General features: G+C 43.0%; 1 protein-coding gene across 2 annotated transcripts in view; it reads right to left on the bottom strand.

Moving 5' to 3' along the window:
* Positions 1 to 4,119: 4,119 nt before the first annotated feature.
* Positions 4,120 to 27,901, bottom strand: part of NUB1 (negative regulator of ubiquitin like proteins 1) — a 113,473-nt gene continuing 89,691 nt past the window's right edge. For both annotated transcript variants that reach the window (XM_030198193.1, XM_030198202.1), the window contains 4 exons: positions 25,312 to 25,458; positions 14,678 to 14,773; positions 7,629 to 7,803; positions 4,120 to 5,056 (listed from right to left, as the gene is read on the bottom strand). In XM_030198193.1, the coding sequence (XP_030054053.1) occupies positions 4,869 to 5,056; positions 7,629 to 7,803; positions 14,678 to 14,773; positions 25,312 to 25,458 (606 nt within the window). In that variant the 3' untranslated portion in view covers positions 4,120 to 4,868. The remainder of the gene's footprint in view (positions 5,057 to 7,628; positions 7,804 to 14,677; positions 14,774 to 25,311; positions 25,459 to 27,901) is intronic.

Here is a 27,901-nt window from a genome sequence, read left to right as displayed (position 1 = left end):
CCCCCCCCCCCCCCCCCCCCCCCAAGTCTGTTCTTTTTGAATAACTGTATTGTGGAGTTCTTCTGGTAACTCAATGCTTGCTTTAAAAATTCACTTCATACAACAGAAATAGCCGGCTTCTTCATCCAGGAGTATCTTAAATTACCTCAATTACTGGGACTGGACACTGGTAGGTTCTATTTAAGCTACAGGTCTTCGGTCAAGTCAATTTTTGGAAGCAGAGCTAGTTTGGTTTGCTATGACAAGGTGAAAGTTTATGCAATCAAGATTTGCTCTCTTATTCTTACTTTTGGAATATATCTATAATTGTTCACTCACACAAACTATACACTACATTAAGATAAGAACTGCTGGTTCATCTGGCCCACTAGCCTACATTCAACAGCACCCACTCCCATAGGCGGTCAGTGGCTCAGCTGTTTGAGGAGTCTAAAGTGGACAGGGCTAGGGTCAGGATATGAGACAGAGTGGAACAGAGCACAGTAAGTTAAAATACCCTGTGTCAGCAGTAAAAGGATAGTGGAACACTTTTAAACACTACAAAGAATGAGTCCTTCACAGTTTGACTCTAGTGCAGTTGTATCAGCTGTTTCCCAGTACCTCTGTAATATGCACACTGAATATACTTTTTTATGTACCAAAATAATACAACATATTAAACAGAATAATATTTGCCATATTCTACAAACATATACTAGTATTTAGCACAGGTTTGTACACCCTCAAGCAACAGGAAAATACCTATTCTATCTTAACTTTCACTGAGCTACAGTTGAAAATGGCATGAACTAAATCCAAACCCCCAAATCCAGTGCCAAGCATACTCAGTATTTATAAAGCAGTTCTACCTAGAAAAACATATAGCAAAAACTGCAGGGTATCAAACTGTGCTGCAGGGCAGGGGTGGATAAAAGAGAGAGGCAGCAGGTCCGGCAGGCAGGGAAGGTCACAGCCTCTTATATGGGGCACCTATGGCCAAGCCAGGTCTCAAGTAGCTGGCAGAATCCCAAAGAGTAGAAGACTTCATACTACCAATCCTAGAGACAAGGAGTGGCTTTCCCCATGTCTATCTTAATAGAAGATTACAGACTTTTCCTCCAGTCCTCTTTTAAACACATTGTTTTTATCACATCCTCCGGCAATAAGTTCCAGAGCTTGTTGAATGGAAAAAATATTTCCTTCTATTTGTTTTAAAAGTATTATCATGTAACTTCATGATAATTTTATGTAGATCAGTGAAATATATAATACTCACAAGACACTGTAATACACTGAACCAGATCTCTGACTAAAGCAGTAATCCCTAATAGCCCTATCTGGACATTAATCTAGACAGTGAATTAATTGGCATTTTTTGAAATCCCACCTCTTTAAGAAAGCTTACTCGAATGACTATACTTAAACTTTTAAACCCAGCCACTCGATCCTGACGACTGTTATTCCTTTGACTATATCTCCCAATCTCCTTATGCACTTCCCTCTATCTTTCCTTATCATCCTTCCTACTCCTTACCCTCCCCTATCTCTTTTCCTTTGTTATCCCATCTTTTGCTTGCATCTATATTCAACTCACATTTTCTCAAACCTCACAACTTCTACGTTTATTACAATTTGTAATATTCTCCTCTAGACTTTGTAATTGTATTTACTATGTAAGTCGCATTGAGCCTGCAATATGTGGGAAAGTGCAGGGTAGAAATGTAATACATAAATAAATAAAACAAACAAACTAAAATGTATGTCAGAATTAAAGACTTGCTTTTTCATGACAATCTACTTTTCATACAGACATGTCTTGGTCTGAAATTTCTCCTACTTAATTAGCATAACATAACAGGGAAAGCAAAGTTACTCACCTGTAGCACATGTTCTCCGAGTATTCTCACAGACGAGTGAAGTCATTCAACTAGCGATAATACTTAGAACTTTCAGTGCTTCTTGAGTACCGGCAAAGCTGATGCCCCGGGCACCTTACGTTGATGAGGACTAATGTGTATTGTGAGGAATCCCTGAGGATCAGGGAAGAAGGGATCCAGGAGAGGAGCAAGATGGGTAGGTTTCATACCCGGGATTCCAACTACAAGTCCCAGGATCCTAGGGGCTGGGAAGCCGTGCCCCCACGGAGGCGTAAGTTTTCCATGAGCCGGAGAAGGAAGGAGGACTACAGTTCCCAAGAACCCCTGCAAAGCCCTTGGGGAAGCAAAGGGAGCAGCAAGGGAACTACAAGTCCCAGGATCCAGAGGGAGAGGAGGGGGATTGGCTGAGGAGGAATAATCAGGAGGGAGAGGACCAGCTAGGGACCATAAAGGGGGAGGAGCCCATGGAATGGGAGGTGGAGAAAGAGGTTAGAGAGGAGATCCAAGCCCAAGATGACTGGGGAAGTGAGCCCATGGAGATTGCTGCTCTAGCTCAGGTACAAGGGAAGAAGTTGAAAGGCTTCATAACAAACCTTCTTCAAGGCTTGGGAAAGCTTGGAGGAAAAGTTAAGCAGCTGTTCCACTTAAGGGGAAGAGCGGTGCCTTGCTGTAAAGCAGTGAATGATTTCAGCTGTGGCCAGAAGTCAGACCCGGCTGGAGAAACAGGTAGTGACTTGAACTGTATCCAGGAACCTGGCCATGCTGGGGAAGCAGTGAGTGATTTGAACTATGTCCAGAAGTCATGCTGGGAAGGCAGTGAGTGATCTGAACTGTGTCCAGAAGTCATGCCATGCTAGGAAGCAGTGAGTAATTTAAACTGTGTCCAGAAGTGGTGCCATGCTGGGGAAACAGTGAGTGACTTGAACTGTGTTCAGAACACTGCCATGCGGATGAAACAGTAAGTGATTTTAAAACTGTGTCCAGGAATCAGGACATGCTGGGGAAGCAGTGAATGATTTAAACTGTATCCAGAAACTGTGGCCAGCGGGGGGGAAGGAACAAGGGGTGATATATGTGCTGTAACCAAGGACTGTGTCTGGAAGAGGAAATGTCTTGGCCTTGCTGATGGAATAAAGCGGTTTTAAGCATATTTTTGGAATCTGCTACTGGGAGTGCTGTGTCCAGGGAAGGGCCCTTCCAGGGTCAGCCGAGTTCATACCTGCAGGAAGGCCTGAAGGTGGTGACTGCTGACAGTATGCTTCTTTGGCTTCTGCCAATGCTCAACATAGGAATCCTTCGGTGCCGACAAGGATGACGAACCTGTATGTGTCCTCAGTGTCATGTGGAGACAGATGATGACCTTCTGGATGTTGGCGCAGTCTCAGCGGATGCTGAAGTCTTGGTAGGCATCGAGGTCGATGCGTCCAGTACCGATAACGATGTACTAGCCTTTCAGGAGTCACAAAGTTGCTGTGGCACCCTCTGTGTCCTCCACTGCATTTTTAAACAGAAAGAACAAGAGTTAGGCTCACGGTCAGGCCCAAGGCACCTGCTGTACCAAGAGTGCGGGTCCATCACAGAAGTCACCTGATTAAATTAGGAGCAACCTCTGAAACCACTGTGGGTCTTTTGGGACATTGAGAAAAGAATCGCGGCCAAATTAAATTTCTCAGTTGCAAACTGTAAAAGGGGCAGTGTTCAAACTGAGGTCAGTGTGTCAGCCTAAGTGGGCCCTGTAACTCGCAAAAAAGAAATGAAACTTGAAGAGCTGGAAAATCTACTAAAAAATAAAAAGGAAATACACACTACATTGAAGAAAAATGAAAAATTGTAAAAATGGGGGAAAATATCCACACTGGAAAACACTGCAAAAGTGAGAGAAATGTAGGCACTCTGCGAACAAGAAGATGTGTCCTCCCTGCTCCATGGAAAAAATGAAGATGCGTTATGTATCTGGTAGGAAGGCACCAGCGCACACATAGTAGGACGCTGCTAGAAAGTTCTATGTATTATCACTAGTCAGCATCCACATTGTGCTCTGTCGGATTATTTTTATTTTATTTTTGTTACATTTGTACCCCACGCTTTCCCACTCATGGCAGGCTCAATGCGGCAGGCAATGGAGGGTTAAGTGACTTGCCCAGAGTCACAAGGAGCTGCCTGTGCCGGGAATCAAACTCAGTTCCTCAGTTCCCCAGGACCAAAGTCCACCACCCTAACCACTAGGCCACTCCTCCACTCATCTGTCATCTGTTACTCATCTGTGAGAATACAACAGCCTGTTTGTCTTTGGAGAAATAGTGTACGTTTGCTCCAACCCAAACATCTAAGTAATCATTTTATTCAATTTCTAACACAAAACACCACATACTGATCAAAGCAGCCAAACACTGAATAAAATCAGGAAATTTTAATACAGCAAGTAAGGTATGTGTTTTATTTTCTGTGATTAATTAATGTACTTCTTTATTTAAAATGATTGACCCAAAAAAGCATATGGACAACGTTAAGACCACCTTTCTACCAAAAGCAAATGGTCTCTGGTGCCAAATATCCATTCAGGTTTGTTTAGAACAATATTTTATACCAGCAGACAACCAAGGCTTTTTCTTCACTTTTAAGAATAGGAGATATATTACTCTTATGCACATACTATTCCAAAAACACTTTCAAATACTACAGGCTGCTTTCATCTAGAGAATTCAGCTGCTTAAATAAGACTTTCAAATATTTTGGGTAGGAACTCCCCCTTCCCCACTAAAAAATGTATGTGAAAATGTACACAATTTGAAAAAGTTATACAATTTTAACCAGATCAATTAAGAGGAGCACAACTTCCTCAGCTGTGGTTATATGATGATTTAAGGCATTAATTTTTAAGGCTTATTTATGAATTCAAAACGTACATATTTATTAAACTGCGTACCAACACCCAAATCCTCTTTATTTATGTAAGGTATAGTGATGTCAGGTAATCTGAGCTGTGGGTAAACAGAACCAACAAGTTCCACCCTAGTTTCCTTTGTATTCTGATGATGTTTTGTTGTCTACATATGATAGGTATTCTGCAATGACGTGACCTTCCTCTTCCAGGGTCAAATCCAGATAATCCTCTTCATGCTCCGGAATATCATCCAGGATTTCCTTGACCAGATCTACTTCCTTGTCCTCATCAGCTGTTGATGATGTACTGGCTGTCCCTATGCATTAAAAAAAAAAATAGTTGCTTTTTTTCCAAATTGTTGCATGTTTCATTAACAGCACATTATAACTACACTAAAACCTGTAGCAAGTGTTCTCAGAAGCAGCAGGATACAACTCCCCACAGATGGGTGATGTTACCTGATGGAGCCCACGTGGAGAATTCTACTTTCTCAACATAGATAAACATGGAAGACTTTGAGAAGCATTGCCGCACATGTATGAATTCCCACTCATTGCTGGCATGTGGGGCTTCCTTGGTCTTTAACAGAACTTAAAACAGAAGACAACTCGTAGGGGAGATGGTTGGGTAGGTGAGGACTTATATCCTGCTATCCATGGAAAACATCTGCTACAGCTAAGGAACTTGCTTCCTTCCAAGGACAAGTAGGATAGCAAGTCCTCACAGATGGGACTGCCTTCTGCAGAAAAGGAGAAGAAAATATAAAAGGTACTACAACATACAAACATATTTTTGGTGGCAACTAGCCTTTCTGTTGCTTAATCTCTTTATTGATTTTCATACATAACCACCAAAATATAAGTTACATCAGAAATAGCAATACAACACTAATACATCACACAACCTGTTCCTGCCATAAACACATATGTAATGCACAACAGTCCTCAAAGGAGGGATGATTCAATTCACAATACAAAGAACTTTCCCAGTATATAAAAGATAAAAAAAAGGCATCAGATGACGCTCCAATAGCATCAAGAGATAAAGTTACAGGAGTAGTTTGTGATAGCTTATCTGAAAGAAGTGTAGTCTTGGATCATATATATATATATACTAGTAAAAAAGCCCCGTTTCTGATGCAAATGAAACGGGGGCTAGCAATGTTTTCTTCTGTGTGCATGTGGGAGTGTGTGTGTCCCTGCCCTCTGGCCTCTCTCCCCTCCCCCCTCTGAGTCCTTCACTGTTACAGAGCCAGCGATTTGATTTCGTGCTCTGCTGTTTTCCTTCACTGACTGTGTTACAGAGAGGGCAGGGCAGACACTCATAGGGAAACCGGATATCTCGCCCCCTTCACACTTCCGGCTGGAGGCTTCATAGAACGTTGGTGTTGCCTTTTATATATAGAGATTTTTTTCACATCCCAATATTTAACTTACATATTTACAGGAAAACTTTAAATAAAACGAGGCGTCAAACCAAAGCTACCCTGACCACAATAAAAACATTTTTTTCCTCTTGTTTGCATGGTCTGGGAAATATCCTTATGTTAGAGAAAAAAGAAAGGGAGCATCATGATGTCAAAAAAATTATCTAGGAAGAAAGTTTCTATCTGAATCCAGCACAAAGGAGTCCTTTTTACTAAGCTGCACTCCTAATGGCGCAAAAAATGGAGTACCACGGGACCTGCTCAGGCATCTTGTGGTAACATTGTAATCTGCACACGCTAACTGGTGTTAAATTTTTTTTCTAATTTTTTTTGAGGGGGCAGAGAGAGGGCATTCCTGCGCTAACCAGTTAGTGAATGGATAACACTGGAGACCTTACCACCTACAAAATGTGGTAATTAAAAAATGGTTGTCTGCTAATGGCTACATTAGTACATGAAATAAAAAAAACTATAATTGCTATAAAGTGCCTATGGATGTTAGCACCCGTTAAAAAATTAACAACATTAAATAAGCAAAACCTCAACTGCCCTAGGAGCCACTAAACAGTAATCCGGGTGGCTGGGTTCACATGAGGCTCTGCAAATAATACACTTTTTGCTTATTTAGAACCCACATTTTTTAGTGACTTCTGTGCAGTCTGTATTGAGGCACCAGTCCTCAATTTTACTTTGAACGTCTTTCTTTTATTTTGGCTGAAGAAAAGAACGTTTATCTTCCCTTCATATTGCAAATAACTCTCCTCATGCCCCGTGACTGGTACTGGATCTATATTTACATCTAACCCTCCTCCTGGACAACAAAGAAAAAGCCTACAGCAACCTGCTTCAATTGGACCATCCAAGGATATCAGAACCAGAAACTATAACGTTCATACCTACAATCCGTGAGTTAAAGTTTTATTTTAACCACATAACTATTTCTAAAACTCTGAATCTGTTAGATTTCTTAAAACTAAAGTCAACCATCAGCCAGTCTCAATGCGTGGATGAGACGACGGTGCAGGGAGGAGTGTTTTAGATTTGTTAGGAACTGGGCAACATTCTGGGGAAGGAGGAGCCTATTCCGAAAGGAGTAAATTTTTGGTTTCAGGTGGGGGTATAAGTTTCTTAAATAAATAAAAGGTGTAACATTTCTGGCCTTTCGCAAATCTTTGAAAACACATCTCTTCAACAAAGCCTACTAAAGACATCCTTAATAAATCATTCCTCAAATTACTCAGGTGCACCAAAAACACCTCTCACACCACCTTACCTAGCACCTTGCATCTAAATCACCTACCTTCAGCTTATTACCGACTGTATTTAAGATCATGTAATGACTGCATCATAACAACACTCTGTAAGCCACATTGAGCCTGCAAAAAGGTGGGATAATGTGGGGTACAAATGCAATAAATAATAATAATAATAACATTTCTGGCCTTTTGTTAGTGGTCTTTACCTTCAGAGCCTGAGGAATCACTTTTGGATGGAGGAGGTTCTTCCAACTGGTTGAGTAACTGAGGAGGTAGAATTCCATTGTGATGTGCCAAGGTCTGTGCAGCTAGCTCTATATCTCCTTCAAATTCTCTCAGAGCTGTCTCAGATGCCTCAGGACTGAACCCCAGATAGACCAGCTAGGCAGAGAACAAGAGGATACAAATGCCAAATACAGAATAAGTGACCACAAACAAATTAAATTAAAATCCCAAGAGGCCAGACTTTGCATTTTGCACAGCACAGAGAAAGACAAAAGATACATTTTCTCCTATACTGTGCAAAATATGAGAGCACATGCAAGAGACAGTGTTAGGGGAGGTACAACTAGGGCAACTGCATTTGGCTCCCTAGCCAGAGAGAACCCCAGAGCAGGTGGAAGCTGAAGAAGGTGCAGCATGTTAGTAAGCTTTTGTGTCCCCTCCCAAATTTCTGCCTTGGGCCCCAGCCATATCTAACAGGATGTACATTTCAAATCTGACATATTCTAGTCATAAAATAGAAAAATAAAATTATTTTTTCTACCTTTTGTTGTCTGCTCATTTTATTTTTCAAGCCATGTTAGTCCCAGGCTCTGGTTTCTACATCCTTCTTTTTCTCTTAACTCACTAACCAAGGTCTCATGTCCATTTGATATTTCTACTGTCTCTCCATGTCCACTATCCATCTTCCTCCATCTCTGTACCTCTATCTTCCTCCATGTTTAGTATCTCCCTTTCTCTGTGTCCCTATATTTCTCTGCCCACCTTATCTCCTCTCTTCGTCTCCAGTGCCAATATATCTCTATCCTCTTTGACCCTACCCCATCCAGCTTCTCTCCCTCTCACTCCCTCCCCTTTCCAACATTTGGTTTGGTTGCTTGATTCCCTGCCTGCCCACCCACGCCGCCCTCCCTTCCTCCCTCGCGCTGTAAGGTTTAGTATTTGATCCCCTTTTCCTTCATCTCCTTGGTCTGGTATCTCTGTTTTCCTTCCCTCCCTCCTTGTGCTGTTCCAGCAGTTCTCTCCCTTCCCTCCAGGTCTCCTCCCCCTCTTCCTCCCATATCCAGCAGCTCTCTCCCTTCCCTCCAGCCCCCTCTTGCTCCCACATCCAGCAGCTCTCTCCCTTTCATCCAGATCCCCTCCTCCTCTTCCTCCCACATCCAGCTGCTCTCTCCCTTCCATCCAGATCCCTTCCTCCTTTTCCTCCCACCTCCAGCAACTCTCTCCCTTCCATTCAGATCCCCTCCTCCTCTTCCTCCCACATCCAGCAGCTCTCTCCCTTCCCTCCAATCCCCTTCCTCCCACAAGTCTGGCAGCACTATCCCTTCCCTCCAGCCCCCATCCTCCCCCCACATCCAGTACTTCTGCCTTCCTCCAATCCATCCTGCTCCAATCCAACACCCTCACTGCCTTTTCTCCCGCGGCTCCAGGTCCTGCCATCCGGGAGCATTGCCTGCCTCAAATTCTGCTCCTCCCCGCCGCTGCCTCGATCCCTGCAGCTTTCTTTTTTCGGGCAGTCGCCAGCAGCACTGCAATTCACACAGGCAGCTCCGCTCCCCTTTGCCACGTCCATCCGGCTTTCTCTGATGCACTTCCTGTTTACATAGGGCCAAATGGACGCGGCAGTGGGGGGAGCGGAGCTGCCTGTGTGAATCGCCTTGGGGGCCTCAACAAATTTATCCTTTTACAAATCTTAGTACATCCTGATAGGAGGACAATGAACATCCTTGTAAAATCCTCAATAGCAAGAAATACCCACTACCTGTTCCTTAAGAAAAGCTAATGCCAAGCCTTTTTTCAGACTATCCTCTACAAATTCTAGACTATCTGAAACTGAACTATAAGGGAAGAAATTGCCTCTCTTCACATCATTGCTCAAAAATGCTCCAGATCCTTAAGCTAAGGTCAAATTCCATAAAAAAGCGTGCTCGTGGATAGGTTGAGAACCAAAGTCTGACAGAAAAGAGGAACAAAGAGAGGCAAAAGTAGAAAGGTCAATCCCAGCAAGATTCCTCAAAGAAGACCGAGTAGTAGGTCGAGTTGGAGGGGATCCTGGAATGTGAAGCACAATGTGTGCAGCGGCGGCTAAGAAAGCAAATAGAATGTTAGGTATTATTAGGAAAGGAATGGAAAACAAAAGTGAGGATGTTATAATGCCTTTGTATCGGTCCATGGTCCGACTGCACCTCGAATACTGTGTCCAATTTTGGTCACCACATCTCAAAAAAGATATAGTGGAATTAGAAAAGGTACAGAGAAGGGCGATGAAAATGATGAAGGGGATGGGACGACTTCCCTATGAGGAAAGGCTGAAGCGTCTAGGGCTCTTCAGCTGGGAGAAAAGACAGCTGAGGGGAGATATGATAGTCTATAAAATATTGAGTGGAGTAGAACAGGTAGACATGAATCGTTTGTTTACTCTTTCCAAAAATACTAGGACTAGGGGGCATGAGATGAAGCTACAAAGTAGTAAATTTAATTCGAATTGGAGAAAATGTTTCCTCACTCAACGTGTAATTAAACTCTGGAATTCATTGCCATAGACTATGGTAAAGGTGGTTAGCTTAGTGGGGTTTAAAAAAGGTCTGGATGGCTTCCTAAAGGAAAAGTCCATAGACCATTATTAAATTGACTTAGGAAAAGTCCACTGCTTATTTCTGGGATAAGCAGCATAAAATGTATTGAACTTTTTCAGGATTCTGACAGGTATTTGTGACCTGGATTGGTCACTGTTGGATGCTGGGCTTCATGTACTTTTGGTCTGTCCCAGTGTGGCAATACTTATATACTTATAATGAAGATGGTCAGATCAAGAGTCTGGATGAGCAGTAAATCTTGACAGAGTCACAGAGCAATCAAAGCTAGAGAAAACTAAATCTAATGTATGCCCTACAGCAAGGTTGGAAAGACATTATGTTGTGCAAGACCAAATCAGAGACAAGAGACAGAAGTGCTTATCACTGCATCTTTGGGGGTCAATAATATAGAAATTTAGGTCCCCCAAGATCAACAGATTTGGGAATTTAACCACAGATGCTGATGGTATTTGTGAAAGGGACTCAAACAGAGTTGAATCCTGTGAAAGAGGAAAATAGAGGAGCAACACGTGGAGGGGAAGGTATTGAGAAGGCGTTTGACAAGGTACCTCATGAAAGACTCCAGAGGAAATTAGAGAGTCATGGGATAGGAGGTAGTGTTCTATTGTGGATTAAAAACTGGTTAAAAGATAGAAAACAGAGAGTAGGGTTAAATGGTCAGTATTTTCAATGGAGAAGGGTAGTTAGTGGGGTTCCCCAGGGCTCTGTGCTGGGACCGCTGCTTTTTAACATATTTATAAATGACCTAGAGATGGGAGTAACTAGTGAGGTAATTAACTTTGCTGATGACATAAAGTTATTCAAAGTTGTTAAATTGTGGGAGGATTGTGGAAAAATTACAAGGTTGGGAGACTGGGCATCTAAATGGCAGATGATGCTTAATGTGAGCAAGTGCAAAGTGATGCATGTGGGAAAGAGGAAACCGAATTATAACTACGTCATGCAAGGTTCCACGTTTGGAGTCACGGACCAAGAAAGAGATCTAGGTGTCGTTGTTGATGATACGTTGAAACCTTCTGCTCAGTGTGCTGCTGCGGCTAAGAAAGCAAATAGAATGTTAGGTATTATTAGGAAAGAAATGGAAAACAAAAATGAGGATGTTATAATGCCTTTGTATCGCACCATGGTTCGACCGCATCTCGAATATTGTGTTCAATTCTGGTCGCCGCATCTCAAAAAAGATATAGAGGGGCATAATCAAACGGGGATGACCATCTCTAAGGACGTCCTGGTGAAGGGGCGGGGAACCCTGTATTATTGGAACAAGATGGGCGTCCATCTTTCGTTTTGATAATATGGTCGGGGACGCCCAAATCTCAACATTTAGGTCGATCTTAGAGATGGTCGTCCCAGTTTTCAGCCATAAAGGAAACCAAGGACGCCCATCTGAAAAACGACCAAATCCAGGGCATTTGGTCGTGGGAGGAGCCAGCATTCATAGTGCACTGGTCCCCCTGACATGCCAGTACACCAACCGGGCACCTTAGGGGCCACTGCAGTAGCCTTCACAAATTGCTCCCAGGTGCATAGTTCCCTTACCTTCAGGGCTGAGCCCCCCCAACCCCCCCCAAGCCTCACTCCCCACAACTGTACACCACTACCATATCCCTAAGGGGTGAAGGGGGGCACCCACATGTGGGTACAGTGGGTTTCGGATGGGTTTTGAAGGGCTCACATTTACCAGCACAAGTGTAACAGGTAGTGGGGGAAGGGCCTGGGTCCGCTTGCATGAAGTGCATTGCACCTACTAAAACTGCTCCAGGGACCTGCATACTGCTATCATGGAGCTGGGTATGACATCTGAGGCTGGCATAGCGGCTGGCAAAAAAATTTTTTTTTTTTTTTTAGGGTGGGAGGGGGCTGGTGGCCATTGGGGGAGTAAGGGGAGGTCATCCCCGATTCCCTCCGGTGGTTATCTGGTCAGTTTGGGCACCCTTTGTGAGGCTTGGTCGTGAAACAACACGGACCAAGTAAAGTTGACCAAATGCTCGTCATGGACGCCCTTCTTTTTTCCATTATCGGCCGAGGACGCCCATCTCTTAAGCATGCCCCAGTCCCGCCTTCGCTATGCCTCCGACACGCCCCCATGAACTTTGGTCATCCCCGCGACAGAATTGCAGGTGAGGGCGCCCAAAATTGGCTTTCGATTATGCTGATTTGGGCGACCCTGAGAGAATGACGCCCATCTCCCGATTTGTGTCGGAAGATGGGCACCCTTCTCTTTCGAAAATGCCCCTGATAGTGGAATTAGAAAAGGTGCAGAGAAGGGCAACGAAATGATAAAGGGGATGGGACGACTTCCCTATGAGGAAAGGCTAAAGCGGCTAGGGCTCTTCAGCTTGGAGAAAAGGTGGCTGAGGGGAGATATGATAGAGGTCTATAAATAACGAGTGGAGTGGAACGGGTAGATGTGAAGCATCTGTTCACGCTTTCCAAAAATACTAGGACTAGGGGGCATGCGATGAAGCTACAATGTAGTAAATTTAAAACAAATCGGAAAAAATATTTCTTCACTCAACGTGTAATTAAACTCTGGAATTTGTTGCCAGAGAATGTGGTAAAGGCGGTTAGCTTAGAGGAGTTTAAAAAAGGTTTGGACGGCTTCCTAAAGAAAAAGTCCATAGACCATTATTAAATGGACTTGGGGAACATCCACTATTTCTGGGATAAGCAGTATAGAATGTTTTGTACTTTTTTGGGATCTTGCCAGGTATTTGTGACCTGGATTGGCCACTGTTGGAAACAGGATGCTGGGCTTGATGGACCGGACCTTTGGTCTTTCCCAGTATGGCAGTACTTAGTAGTAGTACTTATGAGAGGAATCTTATAAGTAGAATCTCAGAGTGGGGTAACATCTCCTGTGAGATTTCTGTCAAAGATAATGATTAGCAGCAATAAGGCCAACAGCAGCACTTCTACATGAGTCTCTGGGTGTTCAAAAGGAAGAAGACAGTGGGCATGTAATGATCTTTCTCCAGGCTCCATTGAAACAAAAAATGGGTGAACTAGAGGAGGAAATAATATAGATGGCTGAGGTCGTTAAGGAAACAAACAGAGAGGGTGAGAGGGCCAGATGAACTGAGTCATAGGGTTTTGATAGATCAATAGAAGATTTTTGAAAAGTGGGTAAATGATGGCCTTTTTCCATGTGGTAGGAATGAAGGGATGAAGCCTTGAAGCAAGCTCATGATCATCACTGCACTGAGGGCAGAAGTAGGTCTAAAAATTGTTTAACTGAAATTGAAGAGGGTCATTTCTCATGGATTCTAGAATTTTCCCCAGAGAGAGAAGAAAGGGGAGATTGAAAGCCAACTCAGTTTTTGGGGAGGGCTTAAGAAGAGTGTGAGGTGAGTATGTTGGGAACGCCAGAAGAGTTAGGACTGAAGTCAACCAATGACTGAAGTGAAGATCAAATATTTTCCATTTTCTGCCAAAACCATGTTGCAAAAAGACCAGAAGTTAGAGTTACTTGGACAGAATGGTCAATTTCTAAGTAAACTGAAAAGCTTGGTTTTGTATCTTGGTGAATCTGAGCTGTGTAGTAATCCTTCTTATTAATTTTTTCTTTTCTAGAAGGTGTGCATAATTTTATCAGTTGTCTGCAAGTAATGAGATTTGAAGAAATCTTGGTCTTATGCCCATAGCTGTTCTCCATGGTGGATTTGCCCCTTCCAGAGAGACGAAAGGATGGTATCAAAAATTAATTTTTTTTTTTTTTAACAGTGGATGATAAGCTTTTTAAGTGGTGTTGGAGCATCCCTGGAATTCTGGAGGCTGAGAATTTTATGGCATGGTTTGATCTTCCAGTGAGAGGAGAGAAAGAAGATCTTATAAGCCAGTGATGAAAGCTTCTACCACTGAAAGAGTCAAATTTCCTGTACATTGCTTATAGGTAACAGGAACATGGGTTACAGAAGGACAAGATAAATTTCAGGAAATCCACAAGTGCTCAGACCAAATTACTTGTGCTGTGTATAGACTGCTGATACGCATGGATTAAGAATTATCTATGAAAATGTGAAAATGTTGTTGACTATACCCTACTTCTGCCTTGACAGCATCTAATTACTTCAATTCCTGCTTTGAAATGGTGTGTGCTAGTAGTACTAGGCAAAATCATAATCGGCAATCACAATCCTATACCAGCTGCCAATCTAGATATTCCCCATGGATGAAGTTTAGTGAATAACTTATAAGAACAAAATAAGCATATGTGATTGGGGTATTAATGACCAAATACTAGACAGGAAAAGAGACCAACTACTTAGATTAGAAATGATGTTTAGGATGACAATCAAGGAACATGACTTATTTGATCTCTTACAAGAAAGCATACTATTCAAAGATTTGGAGCGGGTGTCAGAATATCAACTAAAAACTCTTTCTAAATTATAAACATTTTAAGAAATCACATTTCAGAAAATTATAGAGCTTACCTGATCAATACATTCTTGAGGAATCATCAATGTATTGCTTGTTCCAGGACTATTGACACTTTGCCGAGAGACTGGCCTGGGATTAACAAGAAGAAACTAACAGAGAGAAATGTAATATTCAATATTAAAATATGTATCAAATGACTAGAACTTGAACAACATGATTGCTTACACAGCCACCTATACACCAGATCTAAATGTATTTTGGAAGTTCATCATCATCATTTCATGCTCTGTCAACTAATAGAGTTCAAATAAAATAGGAAAGATCATAAGCACTGGGGCAGGAGAGAGGGAGATATTGATCCTTTAATCAATGGCGTAGCCTTGTGGGCCCTTGGCCCTCCCACTTTGGCCTCAGGTCCCCTCCAAAGCTGCAGCACCCATTCACTGGCTGGCAGGGTTGCCAAAACTCCGTCAGCTGAAGAAATTCGCTACCCAAGCCACCTCCCTTCCTCCTCATGCTGCCTCAGTGGCATGCCTCCAGCCACCGACACTGGCACGAACTGAGCATGCTTGGGGAGTGCTGGTGTTGGTGGCTGGAGACAAGCTGCTAATTTCCTCACTCCTGAGGCTGCACGAGGAGGAAGGGGGAAGCTCAGGCATTAGATTTCTTCAGCTGGCAGGGCTTCTGCATCCCTGCCAGCAAGGCATGATACCTAATGCAGTGGGGAAATGAATGGCCCTCCCAATCCACACCTGTGCCTCCCTAAAAATGGACTGCTGGTTATGGCCCTGCTTTTAATCTTGTGATTAATCATGATTAAAATATCTGTTTGAGATGCAGCCCTAATTTGTAACCTATTATCAAATTAATCTATCATACCTGAGGACTGAAGGGTGGCCAGTGTGATGCTGATTTAAAAAGGTTCTAGGAATCTACAGACTGGTGAGTCTAACATTGGTGCAGGGTAAAAAAGCCATTACAAAAATGAAAATTACTGGCCATAATTGGGCTGAGTCAATGGATTTAGTACAGGGAAGTTTTGTTACACCAATTTGTTAGATTTTTTTTTGAAGGTGTTAAACATGTTGACAAGAGTGAACCTTTTGAAATAGTGCATCTAGATTCTGGAATAAGCTCATTCTTATTCAGCTGGCATTCAAGGTGAGTTACATTTAGATAACTGAGGGCATAAAATATAAGTCTGTACCTGAGGCAATGGAGGGTTAACTGACTTGTCTAAAGTCATAAGGAGTGCCAGTGGGATTTGAATCCTGGTTTCCCTGGTGCTCAGCCTTTTTGCTATAACCACTAGGCTACTCCACTCCTTCAAAAGGCTTCTGATAAAAGTTTCTCATGAGAGACCACTAAGCAAATTAAAAAAAAAAAAAAAGACACATTGGAAGAAGAGGCAATGCCCTACTGTGGATTGAGAACTGGTTAAAAAAAAGCAGAGTATGTTCAGGTTTCTTACTGGAGAAAAATAAATTGGAGTACACCATGGATCTGCCCTACAATCAACGAAATTAACATACTTAACAGTGATCAGGGAAAGGAAGCAATACATGAGGTGATTAAAATTTGCAGATGTCACAAAACTATTCAAAGTTATTAAATCACAAGTGGATTGTGAGAAATTGCATGAGGACCTTGTGAAAATGGGAGATGGGACAAATAAACGGCAAATGGAATTTAATACAGACAAGTGCAAAGTGGTGCATATGAAAAAAAAATAATCCTAGGTAAATGCAGACAATGCTGGGTTCCATATTTTTTTTATGTTTGTTACATTTGTACCCCGCGCTTTCCCACTCATGGCAGGCTCAATGCGGCTTACATGGGGCAATGGAGGGTTAAGTGACTTGCTCAGAGTCACAAGGAGCTGCCTGTGCCAGGAATCGAACTCAGTTCCTCAGTTCCCCAGGACCAAAGTCCACCACCCTAACCACTAGGCCACTCCTAGGAAAAGGATCTTGGAGTCATTATGGACAATATGCTCAGTGTTGGTCAAAAAAGCAAACAATGTTAGAAATCATTTGAAAAAATATTGAAAATAAAAAGGAAATTATAATGCATCCATACTGATCCATGGTGAGACCATAATCTAAGTAGTGTATGCACATTATTTATCACAAAAACTTGCTAGTCCACCTTGTAAAGAAAAGACTATCAAGGCAGTTTACTGACATAAAAATAGAAAAAGACATCCAAATCAGCAAGTCAGAATAAAGGGATTATATAAAAGGAATAAAACAATAGAAAACAAAGCCAGCATAAACAGCAAGCAACTGAGAAGTGCAGAATCTCAATTCTGCCTGCAGGAGGACTTCTCGGACCCTTGTGTACCTCACGTAAAATCAGGAAAGATCTGTTTAAAAAAAACACACTCTAAGGCACTTTTTAAACCTAAGCAAGAGGATTTTTTTAAATCAAAGATAAATGGGGATAGAATTCCATAAAGTGGGAGCTAGAAAAGGCTGCAAAATGGGTAGAGTCAAAATACACAGTATGAAGTAAGGAGGCTTATCAAGATTGCAAAGTGATAGCATATAAGAGGGGAAACACCGTAGGCAAGTTGTTACCTAGACAAAGATATGAGAAATAAAGTATCCCTAATGTTGAAGGATGCCATACAACATGTGGTTGTTGTCAATGGTGAAAAGTTGCTATCATAGAACTGCAGTGGACTGACACTCAGATGAGACGTAAAGTGATAGCGCTCAATTTGCATCCTGTAACAGTAGTAATGTAGTTTATTTAATTGAATGTCCCTTCAAGTTGGTTTATATTGGATGTAGTAACGGACCAGTACATTTGAGGTTGAATGAACATCTATATATATAAAACTCACCCTCAACGTTCTATTGTCTGATGACGTCACTGAAGCCAAGGTTCGTAAGTTCGAAGCTCTGAAGCCAAGAAACTCACAATCTCGGGGCCCCGCCCTCGCGTCAAACGTTATGACGTTGAGGGTGGAGGTGGAGCAATTCACTCACATCGACGATGGCCACGGCGCCGCAATGGGCCACCCACTGACGACGAAGGTGCGTTGGGTGGGGGGGCCACAGTCACACATCGACGGCGGCGCAATGCCGTCACTAACAACCAAGGTGCGTTCGGTGGGGGGGCCACAGGAAAGCCTTGCTAGCGTCCGTTTCATTGGCTCCAGAAACGGGCCTTTTTTTACTAGTAAATCTAGAATTGCCACATGCAAGCACCTTTGGTGCCCCATTGGAATGATAAACATCATACTAATAAGGATATGAGATGGAGAGTGTTAGACACCGTAATTGAAGGGTGGGAGTGTGGTCATTATGAAAAACTCTTAAATTATAAAGAACATCAACATTTTTTATTGAATTTGGTGGCTCCCAGGGGCCTTAATGCAGAGATAGAATGGATATCTTTGATCTAACCCAAATTCTGTGATTGGTGGGTGTCAGGTCAGCTGGTCATTTAAATTTAATAAGATTAACACCAGCGCCATCTTGGCGCAAGAAAGCAGTAATGTCATTAAGATAGGTCTAGCTATTTGAATGGTAGGTTTTCCTAAAACCTACTATGAAATTTGAAAGGGTTTTTAAATACACATCCTTAATGGTAATGTTTACTTTTGCAGGGGATTTTCCTTGATAAAGTCTAGAGTGAAACATGAGTCATGTCAGAAAATTATTCTCCCAAGCCAACAATATTTCAAATAATGATTAAGTACCTATAAATTTAACTTGAACAAAAAGGGATATTATAAGAAGAAAATTGAATCATTAAAGGGACCGATGAGGAGGTTGGTGGTTAAAGCTTAATGGTATGAGTTTGAGGAGGGTAGCTGGACATGGGGGGAGGGCAGGGGAGAGAGGAGGGTTGCTGTTCATGGGGGGAGGGCATAGGAGAGAGCAGGGTTGGTGGACGGGGGGGGGGGGGGGGGAGGCCAAGGGAAAAAGGAGGGTTGCTGGATATGGGGGGAGGGCAGGGGAGAGAGGATGGTTGGTGGACGGAGGGAGGCCAGGGAATACAGGAGGGCTGCTGGACATGGGGGGGGGGGGCAGGGGAGAGAGCAGGGTTGCTGGACATGGATTGATGGAGGGGAGGGCAGGGGAGAGATGAGGGTTGCTGGACATTGGGGAGGGCAGGGGAGAAAGGAGGGTTGCTGGACATGGGGGGAGGGCTTAGGAGAGAGCAGGGTTGGTGGACGGGGGGGGAGGCCAAGGGAAAGAGGAGGGTTGCTGGATATGGGGGGAGGGCAAGGGAGAGAGGATGGTTGGTGGACGGGGGAGGCCAGGGGATACAGGAGGGCTGCTGGACATGGGGAGGAGGGCAGGGGAGAGAGCAGGGTTGCTGGACATGGATCGGGGGAGGGGAGGGCAGGGAAGAGAGGTTTGCTGGACATGGAGGTGAGAATTACAAATCTCGCCTGTTTTAACGGGCTTAACGGCTAGTCATCTATATATTGCTGCAATTGAACTCAAGCCATTGTTTTATTACCAGACATCTTATATTCTAAGCATTGTACAACATGTTTGGATCTGCATTAAATTGCAGCCATTTAAAAACTCAATCTACAGCAAGATCAATATATTTGAAAACTACAACTGGAAATATTAAAACAGACACAACAGGTAACAGCATAGGTAGGAGGAATTTAGGAGTCCTTTTACTAAAGCTTAGCACATGCTAACGGAATTAGCGTGTGCAAAATGCTAAGAAGTCCATTTTACAGGGTAGCCTCAAAAGTTGAACCATGCACCTAAACAGCAAGCCCTTTGAGTGGCCGCAATGGAAATGGCACACAAAGTGAAAGCAGACCAGATGGACTCACAAGTTGGAGACAAACAGTACACATCTCATTTGGGAAAGTTCAATTTGCTTTCCTCATCACCTGCAAGGCAAAGGAAATGGCAGAGTCATCATGCAAGGCTCTTTCACTTGCTGATAAGATAGATGTTCTCAAACGACTGGACAATAAGGAAAGTCAGACTTCCATTGCAAGTGTATGGGGTGCATCCAAGGCATATCTCACACATCTATAAGCAGAAAGACAGGCTTCTCGAGGATTCACAGAACACTACCAATCTTGAAAGAAAATGCAAGAGAGCTGTAAAAGCAGAAAATGTGGATGAAACTCTTCTTTGCTGGTTTTCACAAGTAAAAAACCAACAGCTTCCTGTCAGTGGTCTTCTGCTGATGAAGAAAGTCAATCATTTTGCAGAAAACTTTGGATTGGTTGGTTTTAATGCAACTATTGGGTGGCTGGAGTGATGGAAATTGAGACAACAACAACAAATTCAAGAAACAGCATGGTGAAAAACAAGATGCAAATGAGTTAAGTGCAGAGACATGGATAGCAAGCGTTTTACCTGGCACCATGAAAAATTACAAACCATCTGGTTGATATTGAAAATGATTTAACCAGTCAGACATGGCTGCTGAATGGTTAAATCACTTGGTTGGGGCTGTCCGCTAATTTTTCAGCAGCACATAACTGGTTATCACTGCTGAAAATAAGGTACCCTCAATTCTTTTTAATGTTTTTGTTCTGCTAAATTGAAAAATTGGAAAGTAAACAAAAACAACTTCTTTACAATTTGACCAAAGAAAGAAAAGAAGGCCGTTGATTCACTAAAAAATGATAACCCTTTAGTTATTAAACAAGCAGATAAGGGAGAAGCAGCTGTGGTAACTGGACAAGCAAAACTATGTGGATGACATCAATTTTTATAAACGTTTAACAACTGATCCAACTGTTCCATTAAAAAAGAAGGTAGATTCTTCGCTTGAGATTGGAAGACAAGCAGGTTTTCTCACTCCAAAAGAACATTCATTTATGATTACTCCATTTCCCAAGATTCCAATTATCTATATACTACCGAAGATATACAATGTCTCTATAATTCACCAGGTAGATCTATAGTAGCTATTGTGTCAGCCATTGGATCTTTATTAGAACCTCTTTTAGTATTTGTAGATACCTTTCTTAGACCTATGGTACCATTAATTCATTCATATATTGATGATATAGGTAGAGAGACTACCTATATCATCAATATCCTTTGGGATCTTCAAATAGCTGAAACTGTTTTTCTTGCCATGCTGGCTGGACATGGCGTCGTTGTACATCAACATTCCTCAAAATGAGGCTTAGAAGAAGATGGCGGCACGCAGTTGAACGAGGTTTGAGCCTTTCCTGAATTGACGCTCTGACAAAGAACATTTCCTTACTGATGCCGCATACCAAAAGAAAGGGAATGGTCCGGGGAGAAGCTTCGACAACCCGGACCTCTTCTCCACATCAGGTGTCGATAGAAAGGTTCACCTCGCGAATTTCCACCCAGAACGCCGAGAGGAGCCCGGCTGCCCTCCAGGAAGGGGAAATCCTTGAAGACTTGGGCCTAGATGTCATGCTTTCCCCTCCGGCGCTTCATCCATCGCTCCCTCCGGATGGCCGCCAGAACCAGAGAGGATCTCCCGAAACGGAAGTGTTTGATGGGGGGACCTCGATCGAAGGTGCTGGAAAAGCGGATTCTGAAGGAAAGCAAGGGCCTATTGGCCTGAGCACTGAATGGAAGCAATTGAGAGCTGCTCCGGGAACGGTGTCGTTGGAGAACGTATGGATAGTTCTCCAACAGTTGGCAGCAACTGTAGAGAAATCCACGAAAGAAATTTCCACATTAGTGAGTACAATGAACACTTTTTCTGATTCTCTGGCTACTATTAAAACGGAGTTTACAACTCAAACAACAAAGCTTAACCAAGATGTGAGAAAATTACAAGATTTATCCTCAGAAATGATAAAAGACAAAACTATTATTAAAAGAAGGATTGAACAAATTGAAAACTATAATCGGAGACTAAATTTGTGTATTTTAAACTTTCTGAGAGAAATAGGAATATCACCATTGGATGCCTTTAAAATGTATTTGATTGAAGTGTTGAAATATTCCTCAGAAGCTTTACCTCCGGTAAATAAAATTTACTATATACAAAATAAAAATCTCTCGGAAGGAAAATCTTTAAATGGTAAATTGAATGTATCTGAACTGCTGGAAGTCTCCTTATCAGAACAGTCAGAAAGAATGACAATATTTGTTCAATTTGTTTTCCATCAGGATAATAGATGCGCTAAAAAGAATATATTTTCGAAAAGTGAATGATTTATTTTATGGTAAAACAGTACGCATATATCAAGATGTCACAAAGCAGACACAGGAAATTAGAAAATTGTTTTTGAGTATGAGAAAGGAAACTTTAGACATGGGAGCCTCGTTCTTTTTGAACTATCCTAGTAAATGTGTTTTGAAATATGAAGGTTTAAAATATATATTCTTTCAGCCAGAACAGTTAAGAGTGTTTCTTGACTCTAGGAAATTGTCTGCGGCTGCTACCAACTGATTAAGAAGGAGTTAAAGTAGGTGAGAAAATGCGTGTTAAGCCTATTCTTGTTACGAATTCTATTTGTTTAATATCCCCTTTATTTTTAAACACGCCCCCTTTATTTAGCTCATTTGTGAGTTAAAGAAGACATTTAAATCTAAGATTGTTATAATGTTTGCTATGGATGATATAATCCCAAATTTATTTCTTGTCTGTTTTCTGAAACAAGATTCTCTTGTAATGTTAAAAATTTGGAAAGTATAAATAAAGAATTTAAAAAAAATGAGGCTTAGAAGTAATTAGAGTTGCACTACTAAAAGAATCGATAATTTGAGAATTCCAACTGAATATATTGTGGAACTGGCAATATTAGCCTTAAAAGAGAAGTATTTTTACTTTGAAAGTCACTTTTATAAACAGATTAAAGGTACTGCCGTGGGGGCTACTGCGGCCCCATCAGTACCCAATCTGTATGTTGTTAGCTCTGAAGAGAAATTCTTTACAGATTGCATTTTTAAGAACAACATTTTATTATTTGTAGATACACTGATGATGTTTTTATGATTTGGCAAGGAACAGAAGAAATTTTTTTTTATTTTTATACATAGTTGAACTCGAGGGACAACAATTTGAGATTTAAGATAAATTATGACTGGAATGAAATCTCCTTCTTGGATATTAAATGTATATATAGGTGTGGTAGGTTCATCACCACTATTTATCGGAAGGCTACAGATGTTAATAAATTCTTATATTAAAACAAGAGTCACAATAGATCACTTAAGAGAAATCTGCCTTACAGCCAATTTTTAAGAATAAAAAAGATTCATTCAGAACACTTTGATATGGAAAGACAAGCAAGATGTATGGCTGCTAGATTTCATGACAGAGGATACCAGAGATGATGTGTGAAGGAGGGATATGATAGAGTGATCATACGAGACAGGAGGTCACTGTTACAGCCAAAGCAAAAAAAAAATGTTTCAGATAAGATGGTATGAACATTGTACTATGGCCATTTATCCACAGATACAGATACTTAGAAAACATTGCAGTTCCAGGGTCCCTCCTCCCTTCCTCCCAGTTCCAGGCCCCCTCCATACGAATTTTAAAAGTCATCTTGACTTACCTCGTTGTGGTTACGGCGGCCAGCAGCAGCGGTAAAAGGCGTGCAGGCTCGGCCCTTCTCTCTCGCTGAGCTCTGGTCCTGTCCTTGCGGAAACAGGAAATGAGGGCGGGACCAGAGTTCAGAGAGAGAGAGAAGGGCCTGCACGCCTTTTACCACTGCTGGCAGCCGCCATAACCCTGACTTGGTAAGTTATGATGAGTTTTAAAATTCGGAGGGAGGGGGCGTGGAAGTGGAAGGGAGGGAGGGACGACGACACCCTCATGCGTGTTACGTCGCGTTCCTTTGCTTGGGAACTCTGCAGCGTTCCCTTCCCTCTCACTGTTCTGCCCTCGACGTCATCACGTTTTGACGCGAGGGCGGGACAGAGAGAGGTGGTGACAGACTTACGAATCGCTATTCCGTTGGTGTGCCTCGAGCTGCTATCATGTGGTTGGTCAGTGCTGCTTGTGATGAACCGGGAAGCATGCTAACGTCAGGACAGGAGATGGATACAGCGTTACAGGCAGCACGAACCCTACAAACCATTCACTGCCACGGAGTCAGCTTCAGAACATTGGAGGTGCTTTTTATTATAGTAGATAATATAATGTTTCAGTTGTTCAAATAAAGTGTGAAGATTTGTTTTTGTGGAGGCTTTGGTCCCGGTTGGCAAATGATTGATGTTATGCAGTAGGCTCAAGGGTTTGGAATAGCTGAGCGCTATAGGAGACCTAATAGCCTGGCCACTGATATAAGTCTATTGCCTCCGGTTCCTTTTTTCCTCCTTTCTTTCCTTACATCACAGTTTCTTTTGTTCCCTTTTGATATATAACTATTTCTGTTTTTGCCAGGTACTTGTGACCTTGACTGGGCACTGCTGGAAATATGATACTGGGCTAGATGGACCATTGATCTGACCTAGTATAGTTATTCCTATGTTCTTGGGTTTTTTTTTTTTTGTTACATTTGTACCCCGCACTTGCTTTCCCACTCAAGGCAGGCTCAATGCGGCTTACATGGGGCAATAGAGGGTTAAGTGACTTGCCCAGAGTCACAAGGAGCTGCCTGTGCCTGAAGTGGGAATCGAACTCAGTTCCTCAGGACCAAAGTCCACCACCCTAACCACTAGGCCACTCCTCCACTATCAAAGGAACAGAGTATATGATGATAGTTAAAGACCAATTGGCCCATACAATCTGCCCAGATTTTTCTAGTCACACTGCTAATCCAAGCTGCTGGTCTCAGAATCTCAATTGCTTGTAGAATATTGCTCCTTATTTGTTATTTTTTGTCATTTTTCTCTTTGGATCTCTACCATCTTGAGCAGATTAACATACAAGTTCCTATGCTTAATTCAGCACCTAGGCCCTCCTACCCCTTATGGCTTACCACCAAATTTTATAATAATCTAAACAACCACCAACATTAGCAAGGTTGTTGTTCTAACATTTGGTTGCTTATGTCACTGTGGTCTTTCTGGATGGTACCCCGCCCCATCAGTAACCTAGTGAAATTCTGGGCGTTGAAGCCTGCTAGTTCTAACCAGATACCTTGTGGCTTGCAATGTTACCAGCTTATGCTTCCTTTATTGCACTTTTTCTCCTCAGTTTCTCCCGCTTTCATCTGCTCTTGCAGGACTGAAGGATGGGTTCTTTGCAATACTACCAACCTGCTAACCTTATCCCTGACACTGTCCCAAGTATGCTTTTATTCTTCAATTGTTTTAATTACCACTTTCCCTTCCAGGTGGGCTATTTCAAGAATTAAACATACCTCTCAGTTTCTCATGTTTCCCCTGTATCATGAACCTTTGTGCGACTCTGTATCATGAACCTTAGTGCCGGATTTTTCTTTTACATAAGGCAAGATTTTCCTGCCTTTTGTGGGTAAATTAGTCTTCCCTCTAACAGAGCATTCTGTACTGAATGTAGAACACAATGCTGCTGGATAGGACAAGTCCAACCATTCTGAACAATAATCTAGTTGAGTTCTCAAAGGTTAATGGCAGTAATTATTCAGATTTAAAGGAATAAAGTTTTGGGACAGGAAGGGATTTTTAACTTAAAGAATACAATTCCCTTATTTATTTCATAGATCAAATAATCATATAAATGTGTATTGACATACTATGACAATGTAATTTTATATCCTCCAAAATACCATGGCAAGATATCTATATTTTTATAGTTAGCATTATTCCTTGAGCATACCAACCTGTAAAGCACGATCCAAATCCCCATTTGCCTGGTGAAGAGCCTCAGATGCAATATTTTCGGAATATCCCATGCTTCTTATTTTATTTATTTTGTCTAACCTTGCTCTTCTCTTTTGTTTTTCCTCCTTTCTTATTTTTGCTTTCTCCTATAAAAATAGAATATGGTCATATCGTTAGTGACTCAGCAGAATGAGGAAGTTGAGGGCTCACACTCCCTTCAATAGCTTAGTAGCTTGATGGTTACGGGCATACACTCAGGAAGATGTAGGATACGGTTACCATATTTGCCCTAAGAAAAAAAGAGGACACATGCTCCACCCCTTGTCACTTTGACCCCTCCCCCCAAAGAAAGCCAGATTCCCTCTCTTTCCCCCCATGTATATTCCCTCCCCAATTTTCCAGCCTCCCTCCACCCACTAACCCTCCCCTCCTTTACCTTATTGTAGTGCCCTGGTGGTCTAGTGGCCTGTTCAGGGCAGGAAAGAGCCCCCTATTTCCTGCTTGGTGTAGCTGTGGACCTGTCCTGCTCCCGACGCCGCTTCAAAATGGCTTGCAAGAGTTCAAGCAGTGAAGCAGCGCCTGGAGCAAGACAGTCTGCAGCCAAACCGAGCAGGAAAGAGGGGGCTCTTTCCTGCCCTGAAGAGGCCACTAGACCACCAGGGCACTACAATAAGGTAAAGGAGGGGAGGGGAGCATAGGACACCCTGAGGCCCACCTGCCCGTCTGCCTGCCTGTTTGTCCGCAAACCGGACAAATGGGCAGGTTGGCAAAACCCGCCCAGATGCTCGGCAGTGTCCTCAAAAAGAGGACATGTCTGGGTAAAACCGGACATATGGTAACCCTAATGTAGGATAGGCAAGCCCAAACCTCTCCTGGTGGAGCACTGGCCAATTGGGTTTTCAAGATATCTGTGACAAATATTGCATCAAATTTATCTTCTGCATGTTCACTCTAGATATCCTGACAACCACTGAAGTAGGATACATCCATTTGTTAGGACTCTTGTTTATTTGTCTTATTTTTCTACCAACTACATTCCTAGGTGGATTACAAGGGTTCATTCATAATCAATTAAAAAAATCTTAAAAACAGAAACAAAACACACAAGAGAGGTTCCTGTTTAAACTGCTCAGGGTCTCCCAACTGCTGATATTCAACAGCACTTAACTGAGCAATGCCACTGTATATTGGTTCTGATCAGCCATCAATAACGTAGGCAGGTCAGAGGCGGCACAGGGGATGGTACTGGGGAGGAGCCAGAAGTTATGCAGGTGCCAGCAATCTTCAGTGCTGGCACCCGCATAACCAGGCAGGCAAATTTAGGACAGCTTTTAGCATAGGCGTAGTTTGACTGTTTCATTTGGGGGGGGGGGGGGGCAAAGAATGGGCGGAGCATATTAGCATATAATTTGCATATATACATATGCAAATGAATATGCTAATGTGGAGGAAGGAATTGAATTTACAGGCAAAATATCACAGATGCACATTTCAAAAAGCTGACACATTTCAATTAATAAATTATGAATAAAATACTTTTATCTACCTTTGTTGTCTGATCATTTAGTTTTTCTATTCGCTTTGGTCCCAGTGTCTTCTGTTTTATTCAGTGTCTTCTTTCCAGTAGGCTTCCCTCTGCTCCCCACCCCTCGCAGTCCCATCCATCTCTTGCTCCTTCCCTCTGCTCCCCACCCCTCCCAGTCCCATCCATCTCTTGCTCCTTCCTTCTGCTCCCCACCCCTCGCAGTCCCATCCATCTCTTGCTCCTTCCCTCTGCTCCCCACCCCTCCCAGTCCCATCCATCTCTTGCTCCTTCCCTCTGCTTCCCACCCCTCTCAGTCCCATTCATCTCCTGCTCCTTCCCTCTGCTTCCCACCCCTCCCAGTCCCATTCATCTCCTGCTCCTTCCCTCTGCTTCCCACCCCTCCCAGTCCCATTCATCTCCTGCTCCTTCCCTCAGCTTCCCACCCCTCCCAGTCCCATTCATCTCCTGCTCCTTCCCTCTGCTTCCCAACCCTCCCAGTCCCATCCATCTCTTGCTCCTTCCCTCTGCTTCCCACCCCTCCCAGTCCCATCCATCTCTTGCTCCTTCCCTCTGCTTCCCACCCCTCCCAGTCCCATCCATCTTCCCTCTGCCCCCCCCCCGCGAGGTCCAAGATGGTGACTCCGTTTACCCCCTCTCTTCCTCCCTCCCTCCGCCGCAGGCAACAGTCTTCAGCTTTTTCAGCGTTCCTGGCAGCGGTAGCGATGTACACGCTACCTTCGGTCTGCCCCGGAAGCCTTCTCTTCAAGTTCCTGTTCCCACCTATGCGGGAACAGGAACATGAAGAGAAGGCTTCGGGGCAGAGCCAAAGGCAGCATGTACAATGCTACCGCTGCCAGGAACGCTGGAAAAGACTGCTGCCTGCGGCGGAGGGAGGGAGGAAGGAAGAGAGAGGGGTAGACGGACACGCTCCTCTCCGTCCGCTACTCCGCTTGGCTTCCCTGCCCTCTCTGTCTGCGTCCCGCCTTCCTCTGACGTCAGAGGAAGGCGGGACGCAGGCAGAGAGCAGAAAAGCCAAGCGGAAGGAGAGGAGCGCGTGCGTGTAT

Source organism: Microcaecilia unicolor, chromosome 1 (assembly GCF_901765095.1).
Source record: "Microcaecilia unicolor chromosome 1, aMicUni1.1, whole genome shotgun sequence".
Taxonomy (NCBI): Eukaryota; Metazoa; Chordata; class Amphibia; order Gymnophiona; family Siphonopidae; genus Microcaecilia; species Microcaecilia unicolor.
This window is presented reverse-complemented; position numbering and strand designations above follow the sequence as displayed.